The sequence below is a fragment of the Nipponia nippon genome, unplaced genomic scaffold, assembly GCF_047370975.1.
Source record: "Nipponia nippon isolate SJK-2023a ecotype South Korea unplaced genomic scaffold, ASM4737097v1 scaffold_7, whole genome shotgun sequence".
NCBI lineage: Eukaryota > Metazoa > Chordata > Aves > Pelecaniformes > Threskiornithidae > Nipponia > Nipponia nippon.
This window is the reverse complement of record NW_028262391.1, coordinates 40,512,922-40,522,757: the sequence shown is the minus strand read 5'-3', so window position 1 is coordinate 40,522,757 and position 9,836 is coordinate 40,512,922. Positions and strand designations below refer to the sequence as shown.

The 9,836-nt window shown below is 38.9% G+C and overlaps 1 protein-coding gene across 1 annotated transcript in view; it reads right to left on the bottom strand.

Annotated features, from left to right (window-relative positions):
• Positions 1-1,563: 1,563 nt before the first annotated feature.
• The window catches only part of URI1 (URI1 prefoldin like chaperone), a 43,191-nt gene continuing 34,918 nt past the window's right edge, over positions 1,564-9,836 (bottom strand). The window contains exons 7-11 of the mRNA XM_087739333.1: positions 8,197-8,377; positions 7,348-7,615; positions 6,617-6,759; positions 4,698-4,959; positions 1,564-2,386 (exon numbers count right to left, since the gene is read on the bottom strand). Coding sequence (XP_087595459.1) covers positions 2,198-2,386; positions 4,698-4,959; positions 6,617-6,759; positions 7,348-7,615; positions 8,197-8,377 — 1,043 coding nt within the window. The 3' untranslated portion in view covers positions 1,564-2,197. The remainder of the gene's footprint in view (positions 2,387-4,697; positions 4,960-6,616; positions 6,760-7,347; positions 7,616-8,196; positions 8,378-9,836) is intronic.

Genomic DNA, 9,836 nt, shown 5'->3' with positions numbered 1-9,836 from the left:
GACATAATTTCATTTTGTTTAGCCAAGAATTCATTAAAGAAGCTATAAATAACCTCCTTTAAATATTTAGCCGTGAATAGAGGGTGGACTGGCATTGATGGCTTATTTTAGTACTAATGCAATATGCTTTAAAAAAAAAATCCGCATTTGAGCATGAATCAAGTTAATCATTAACACTTTCAACGTGATTCTCAGGATCCGCTTAAAACGGAGCTTGCCCCCTCCCAACCGGCGAGCTTCGGGCACGGGAGGGCTGCACAATTTTCCCTTCCGTTTTTATTTCAGCAAAACAAAACTTGCTCCGTATCGCGGTGGAAACGCAGCCCTGTGGCTTCGGTGGGCTGCTCCCCCAGGCAGGGACCCCGGCTATCGGCCCCTTCTTGCCCTCTGGCTGCCACACAACTTGGCCAGCATTTCTTTCCCATGGAACTATGCCACCTTCCCAAAGACACAGCAGAGAACATCAGAGTTAGATGGAGTGCAGCCTTTTTTAAAAGTCACCTTAGAAAAAGAAGTCCCAATGCCTCCACCTCCCTTTTAAGCACAGAGAGAAAAAAAGCGTTGGAAAAGGAGGAGCTGGCGATTCTGTTTTGATGCACGAAGCTGCACTCGGAGCTAATCTGCTGCGATCTGACAGCAAAGGATACGAGCGCGAGGCGCCGTTATTTTAGGGGAAGGTGAGGAAACGGCATTAGCTGATGCCCCGTTCAGGGATGGCCAAGATTTGGAAGACCCGATGCTGGTGGCTCTCAGGCTGCGTGTTTACAAAGCCACAGAACTGCAGCCAAAAGCAAATCCTTCCTTACGCCTCTCCAGTCTTTTTGCCTCACTTTTTAGGCTGTGGTTTGTTGATGTCAGCTGGAGAGTAACATCAGTTTAAGGTACTCCAGCTCCCCATGCCCTCCGCCAACATTTTCCCTTCTCCTTGCTCAATGCATTACCCTTCCAACTGCTGATACAGACATGCTGAGAAAGAGATTAGGAAACTCGCTAGCTTCAAAAAAAACCACGCACAACTTTGGGAGAAAAAAAACCAAACCCAGTAGTTTGTTTTTTAAACACAGCTCCCTCACCTATTATCATTCAAGGGGTGGCCCCAACAAAAGCTGTGTCAGCACAAGGGAGGGGATGGCAAGAGGACGGGAAGGAGCTGCTGGGCAGGGACTCCTGAAGCCAGCACTGCTCTCAGGCAAGAGAAGGACACACAAAACTGTACCCCAAGTGCTGCAGTGCTGTTGCATTTTGAAATGAAGTTTTCAAACATTAAGATACTTTTCCTTAGTGCTGACTCCCTCTGGGCATTCCCCAGACAATTACAATGTTTTCTGAGTATACAAAAGAACGAGGAGATTTTGTAATCAGAGTCTGAGTTTATGCTTCTCTCCTTAAGAGCATTCAATTTCCATGGACATTCATTAGCAGGAGGTTAAAACACAATGGCAGAAGAGAATGGACTGCTTTTATGTCCATGTGGTAGTAAACACTTCAAGCTAGAAATGCAAGTTCAAAATAAAAACCTCTCAGTGTTGTTTCCAAATTAGTAGTAAAGCAACAAAAACCACACAACTTTCACAGCTTTTTTACTGAAAATTTAATTTTACAAAATACCCTTTTCCATCAAAGAAACTTCCCTGCAATGTACATGAACCCAGCGTTTTATAGATCTGTACAGTGAGATATCAGAGAGGTTTGAAAGAAGGAAAAAAACTTTCAGCAGACACCTATAGTTGCAAAACCTACAGCAATGTGAATACAAGTGTGTCTTAAAATGCTAAAGCAAGTAATGCAATATAATTGGTGAATCTATTTGAAATGTGAAAAGTTTCCTTAAAATGGTCCATATGGTATGTAGAACATCACAGCTGGCACAAAACTGCCTGTATTTAGGTTTAAACACAAAAACAATGTATGTAAGGAACAGTTTTTGAAAAAGAACCCAAGTGCTGCTATCATAAGGCAAACATACAAAGGTGCTGACAGCACACAGGGAAATCGACAAAATAAGATGAATACTCAAGTGTTCAAACACTGAACTTTTTTTTTTTTAATGTTGCCAATAAACGTTTAAAAGATAACCAATGCCAAATTAACATAGGACACCCTTTAACTAGCTAGGTGTCACGCATATAGCTTTACGTAATCTCAACAAATGTGAAACTAGGCATGAGTACTCCAACTTCGGCTGGCGAGGCAGGACCTAGTTAGTCTGCTGCATTCTGGCAGCTTTGAATTTTGAAATCCTCTTTGTAGTTTCTTCTGGTGCCTCGGACAAAACTTCCTCTGATTTTCGCTCCAGAATGGTAGGCAGGACTGGGTGAGCAATGACTGGGTGTGGTATTAGGGAGGGAGACAAAGGCTCCTTTTCTATAACAGTTCCGGAAAACGCCTACAAGAGAAGAGAACGCTCAAAATGAGCTAATAAAATGCAAATGTGAAGCTATGCCCATAAGGTCATTACCCTATATTAGCCTGATTAGGATTGTTATTTCTTTTAATCAAAAGTAAAGAAATATCTTTAAATCAATGACTGTTCCTTGCATAAGTAACCAAATTGTAATTAACCTCAAAATACAGCTTGTTCAAAGATGACTGAATGAAAGACAGTGTCTTAAAAGTACTACTTAATCTCATTCCTACTGCATCAATGATCTAAAAATTTGCTTCCTCACTGACACATGCTCAAGAAATAAAACAGCTGATGTAATATATAGGTTCATTTCGGATCAGAAATGGAGAGATTTTGCAAAGTTGGAGTATGTCAGCATTTCCATCATACGTCATATTTTATGACTTAATATCTTCTAATTGCATCAAGCTGACACACTGCATACAAATTGGCAAGCACATACTTTGTTTGTTCTTTTCTTCTTACCAAATATGATCAAAAAATGGTGAAAGCAATTTATACTTAAGAGAACGGCAAACTTGCTTCCAACTACTTCTCCCTATAAAAGGTCGAATAAAAACATTTAATGTTTAAAAATGATAATTTATATGCAGCTGATTACATGACTTAATCCTTTTTAACTTAGCTAAGAAATGACCGTGATTCTTGGACAACACTGGAAAAAAAGCAACTCAGAACTACTTTTCATAAACATATTTAAGAACAAATCACCCTACTATGTATGGAAAATAGAAAATTCAGAATGCCTAAGGACAAGGGGAAGCAGTTTACATCCAAGGTTTGATGCTCATACTGGGCACACCAGATTTATTAACTATGCTTAGTTCTGCTTTTTCATAACTCAGTTACCAAGAAAAACAAAGCAGAACAAACCAGCTATTCTTTTCTTGCAGGACCTGCAAAAAAGCAGTCTTTTTTTGTTTTCTGCTCCAATAGCCAAAAATATGCCTAAAGCTGTGCCTGCACACAACTGCGTTGTGCTAACACCACGCTCATTTTCAAAAACAGGTAAGCAAAATACAACCTAAGATGACTGTGGTCAAACTAGAAACAGAAGGGAGAAAAGTTAGTGTGTTGCAAATGGTAATGGAGAAATAATGTATTTCAAACACCCATAAAAACAACCAAAAGCAAAATAGCATTTAAGAAGGCACGTCTAACTGGAGTGTTTTGCTCACTCTCCTTCAGTTACTTAGAAAATACATTATATTGTAGAGAATAATCATGCCATATTCAGAAAATGGACTAATGGGTAACATCTGAAGTGTACTTAGATGTTTCATAAAAATGTAGCAAACATATTCCAGAAAGTATACAACATGAAGTGCTAACTCTACAGATGGATCTTCCACCATGAATCTTCACATCCTGCCTGGATTCATCTGTAGCTGTTTGTATGAAAAATGATAATAAACAATAGCTTTTTATAAGGAATTAATTTCTTGTCAAAAATGATTTTTCCAAAAATAACATTTTCATTGAACTTGCCCATTGCATTGGGAACTACTGAAAACTCAGTTTCATCTAGTTTGAAAAAAACTAGTTTAAGTTCTTACAAAATAAAAATGAAGAATACTCTATGCCATGAATTTCACAGCAGCAGCTACATTTAATTCTTGTACTCATCCAGTCACTAAGCAACTGTACATTTTCCCTTACGTCGTACAGTCTCTTTCCTTTATGATGAAGCCCTGAACTTTTCAAACGTGTGAAAACAGATTTGTTTGGGATCACTAATGGCCCTAGTCTGGAATAGGATGAGTAGAGGTGTAACGCTTCCTTCCACAGGGCAATTCCTCTGCGCTTGGCAAGTCCAAATAATAACTCAGCTGATATTTGTGTGGTTTAAAACTTAAAACCACCACCTAGAAACTAGCTGTCTAGTAGCTGTGCAACACAGGTTATGGAGAATCAACTCTTCCCTCTCATCAACTATGAAGCACAGATTTTTCTCTTTCTTTTTTAATCCCGCTCTGTATCCTGCAGTCAAATTTTCAGGATGACCCAGTAGACATCACGCTGGTTTCAGCAACACCAGCAAGTGACTACTTTGTCAGATCTTTACAGGAAAGCTTCGGGTCTCAGGGAAGCCACTTGACTCGTCTCCTCCCCTCTGCCCCTAGGTTGCATATGACAGAAGCTTGTCACCTGATAATGTCCTTCTGAAGCAAACTAGGTAGGAGTTAGAAAATTATTTTAAAGGAATCAAATTGATGGTATAGGCAACTACAGTCATTAGATTTCTCATTTTTATCCCTGCCAACAATCAATAATTAATTAAAAACTGTACCTCGCTTGTCCCTGAAGAGGGAGGAAGCTTTTTGGGTAGCTGCTGCTGCTGCCCCTCCTCCTCCTCTTCCTCCAGTATGCCTTCGCTGTTGTCACTCTGAGTAGCTTCATCACAGCTAATACTCCTCTGAACTCCTCGTCTGTCATCAAACTCAGCAGCACTGTTCTCACTGGTATCGCTACAAACACTGTTCTCTCTGCTTCGAGACTTCAAAATTGATTTACGAGGGACATATTCTCCATTCACAACATCAACAAAGACTCTATAAAGGAAAATGTTAGCTTTAATAAACCATTTCAGGATCAGATGACAAATTTACAGTGATCTTGCTTTGTCTTTTGTACAAATTAATTATGACGTGCTTTTCCAACTTTTTCGCTGCAGAATTACAATACTGTACCTTTAGAGGCATTTTATTTACCAACGTACAAGAATCAGTTCTGCAGAGCAAACACTTATGCCCTTTATTCAAGCATTAAGTTGGTACACTCTTTCAGCAGAAAATGTATAGCTCTTAAAACAGAATAGTGTGAGTTACAAAAAGTTAGAAAAAAAGGTAAACTGAACGATTGTCAGGGTTGTTTCTGTAAAGAGAAACAGAAGCTCACAATGACAAAAGGTTTTCTAGAATGAAGTCCTTGTCAAATGTAGAATATAAAAACAAATACTTGAAACATTCATTGCGCATGGGAAGGACGAAGCTTTTTCCTGACAAGTGCCATAATCTTCTGCTTTCAGTTAAAAAAAAAAAAAAAACTTTTTAAAAATCAGCTTTTAAGATTGGATCAACACGAAGACACTTTTCAAGCATTAACAGACTGTAAACTGATAAAGAGGCCTCTTCCTACAGTTTGTACTCCATCTCCATGACTTAAAGAAGTCAAGGGTGGGTGGAGGAGAAAGAGCGGCATTAGAGACAGTGCCAATTTTATCAAACGCATAAAGGAGGAGCCCAATGACTGGATGAGTTTTAAGGGTGTTACTTGTTTCTTAACAGCTTTATTCATCAGGCACTCATGGGAACACTTGCATCTCTCTACAGAAGATGGAGTTCCCTTGCAGAGCTCAGGGAGAGCACCATGGAAGAATCCTTTACCTCATCTTCAGCCCCAGCAAATGTAATTACAAGACGGGTTTTAACTTTTCACACTTTGTGACACATTTTTTAAGATATTTAGGTGCCTGAATACACCAACATACAAATGCAGTGTGATTTTCACAAGCAGTTCATCAACCAATCTCATAGGTGTCTGTGTTCATCTTTACCAACCTAAATGCTTGTTTTAACTCTCCCATCACCTTAGTTTAGTATTTTATATACTCTTCTAAGCCCAACACTGTTTTTCAAGCTCTCTGAGTGTGGGTGTTCTACAGGGGAGCACTTCTTTTTATGGAGAATAGAGACAGCGATGGACTAAAGTCAGGGAGGGAGAATGCAAGAGAAACTGTGAAAAGCCCTGAGTATATTCTGAAGATACTGGAAGGAAGAGACAGAAACCAGCAATTAGTAACTGGGAAAGGAATATTATTACAAGTGACAGATCCGGTCAGTTATGTTTGAAAACAAACACAGAAGCAAATGACATGGAATTAACCAGAACACACTGCAAACTGCTGTATTCCTTTATGCAGATTATAATGTACCAGCAAATTTACCTCAGTTTCAGAAGCTCCAAAAAAGTAGATAAATGATGAACTGCTAGTTGGAAAAGGGAATTTTAAGCTCAGAAATGTTTTATCGATATGAAAGCCCGGCAACCATGCAGAAGCCACAGACTTTCATTTTTAAGTAGTAAATTCAGTTCCCGCTGTTTCTTTCAGGAAACAGTAGGCTCGGTTTCATACTATAGGTGAACAGAAATGAAAAGAGAAGGTCTGCTAAGGGGAAAGCTCACACGCCAATGCTATAAATTACACACCGGTAAATGTCTGCTGGGGTTTTGATGTTAGGCAGTTCTGGAGTTGCATGGCCATTGCCATTGCTGTTCTTCCTTTTACGCTTGGCCTCTTCTTTCTTTTCACTGAATTTCAAAGTAGTATTTTTTCCTGTGTTTATTCTTACCTGAAAATTGAACACAAATGATGGTCTAGACCATAAAATCAACAATCACCAGGCTGCAGATCAACTGACTTCTGACATTCTCCTATCCAAGCAGCTGGGGACTACGAAGCACAGATAAGTTAAACAAATGTATGAATGGTAACATTCATAGTGTGAACTGTTTATTCTTTACCACTTGCACTAGGCTGGGGCATTTCTTTGCACTAATGTGCACAGATTTTGCATATAATGTATGACAATCTGCTTATTTAAACTCTGCTCAACAGCTGAGCTGTTCAACAGTCAATTTCAAGTCAAGTAAAAAGTAATTTTAAACTCCTAGACAGGATTCTATCTTTTACAACAGCCAGAAGGCAGAACAGCAAGGTATACATTTGAAGATCATTTTTTAACACCATATTTGAAACTGCAGGATTTAAACAGTGGGTTTCAAGCATTCTAAAAAAATCCAAATAAACATCACCTACAGTTAACATTCTACATTATCTACATTATCTACATTATCTAAAATTTTCTATTTTATATATGGTATATATGTTTTATGTAATCTCTTGAGAGAAAGATGAAAATAGTAAAGTACAAACAAACCCTTTTAGGTTCAACAGTGTGAGAGAAAAAAATAGTTGGAACAGAGGTATCTCCAACATCTATGTCATCTTCATCATCACTGTGATAATAAGTAGAGCCATTAACTTGGCCACCAAACAAGTCTGAATTTGTTACTTCTTTATGGAAGTTGCCCTGAGTAATACAGTCTTCTGCTCTATACGCCCCATTCAGATCTGTCATCTTATCTTCCTTCTCCTCTTCAGAGGAGGTTGTATCTTCTTCATTTGTCTCAACTGTATCAGGCATCCTATGAAATGAAAAATATCTAAGTGAACTTGAGGCAATTCATACTCTTGAGAGATACAGGCATACAAAATAATGAACAGGTCTGTACATAGTTCTCTTTATGCAGGTACTATATTTTTAGCCAAATTGTGGAACTTTTTTTATACTCTATAAGAATGACTACATCCTTTCCATGTCAACTGGAAATACCAAAACTGTGACATTCTGGCTAATAAAATATGTGTTGCTTTAGGATCAGAATAGATCTAAGGATGTCATTAAACACTGAATGTGTAACTCCTACACTGTAAACGATGCATTTTCCTAGCCTGTGGGAAATGGATTTTACTTCCCCCTTTTCTATCACCTTAAAGAAAAAATACTACAATGCTGGGCTGCCATGGTTGCACAGAGGCAGATTTTAGCACCTTTTTGGCCTTGCAGTGCACGCTTTGTCCATGTTCCACCCTTCTTCCACCTATTGTAACTGCATCAGTCTAGTCAGCTATTTGCAGTTGTGGCGAGACCCTTTGCGTACAAACAGCATCACACCCCTATAGCTTTTTCAACTCCAAACCTGACCATGCTACAGCAGTACTATACCTGTCAAGTTCACCAAGTATCTCTTCTTGTCTCTCGAGCTCTTCTAAGCGGGCCCACAGTTCCTCCTCTGACTGAAAACGGCCCATTGATTTTGTATCACTTCCATTTGCTGGAAAATCTACCTCAAAAACGTTTGATACTTTTGGCTTTGAATGAGGTTTGTGAGCAGTTCGGTATTTTCCTGTGTAACAAAAAATAAGATGCAATTACTAAAGCAAATGACAAAAAAAAAAACCCAAAAAAACCCCCCAAAAAAAACCATTGAGGGGAAAAAAGAAACCACAAAGGAATTAAGGAATATGGGCAGAACATTTTCCATTTCAAATTATTGTTTAACTGTTTAAGTGAAACTGTCAATGAACCAGAGCACCAGCACAGGATAATAGTCTCCGGATGTTACAGAAATACCAAGGCAAAGCAGAGATGTTTATTTACAAAGCAGGAGACACTGATCCTATGACAGTTTTATTACAGCGTGGGGTTTTTTTTACCTCTTGTGCCAAACAGTAGACTGGGATTTGCTCTGATAGATACCAACATGTGAATGTGACATTTGCTCACCGTCCCATTAATAGCACATTTTATTAACTGGGAAAGCAAACCTAGTTTGTACTTTACCTCATTTTGGACAAAGTCACCTATATTTAAAGAGCAGAGTCTTTTTGTTGTGGGTTGTATTTTTTTAAATTTACAATGAAGATCATTATAAAAATGATCTCCAGAGTCATCTGGAAAATCTGACCAAAATCCAGTCACTATGAATCACTTATTTTGAAAAAGTGAGAGAGACTCACTCTGAAAAGCATACAAAAACCTGCTTTTCAAAAATAATAAATATAAACCCCTTTAAAGCTTCAGAGGTGACCTGAGATATACACTTGTGAGTAAATGGTAGTCACCGACAAGTTCTTGCTGGCATTTAAAAGCTTTGCTACCTAGTAAAATGGTGCATCCATTGAGGATGGGGAATACTTTTTACTGTTTGAGTGCTGTCTAGCACATAGGAAACAAACCGCCTGCCAACAATACTAATGCTTTAGCCCTGTCTGCGTGAAGGGCAGGACTGCTGCTTTAATCCCCCTTCTCCCCGAGACCGGCAGCTCCTGGGGGCACCGCCTGCTTCTGCGCGGTGCCGGGCAGGTTCCCAAGGGAAGCTCCCATCAGCACCCCCCAGGCAGCACCTGCACCTCTTTACAGGAGCGAGGACCCTTCCTCTTCCATCACTGCCACAAATACACCCAACATGTTGCCTGTACTCCAGTATCTCTACAGGTCTTCATGAAACTCTCCTTTGTGCATCTAATCAACAGTAATACAATGTCTTCATTATTCAGCTTCCTTCAAGTCTTAAAATCTCTTTCTATTAACCAATTGTGCGGCCATTTTTTAAAAATTTTAAGAACTCATGGCTTAAAGATATCCTTATTCAAATATGTCAGCTTATACTTTAATCCCGAGTTAAATACAAATTCAATAGCAACATTAAAAAGCAAACAGGTGACTGTAAGTAATGTTGGAATGTGTGTCCCCTACTCTTCCACAGGATAGCATTTTTCATCATCTCATTAAGAAAAGGTTGAAATGTATTTTATTGAGATTTGAATATAAATTGAGGTAAGCCAAGCAATCAGAGTCGCTTG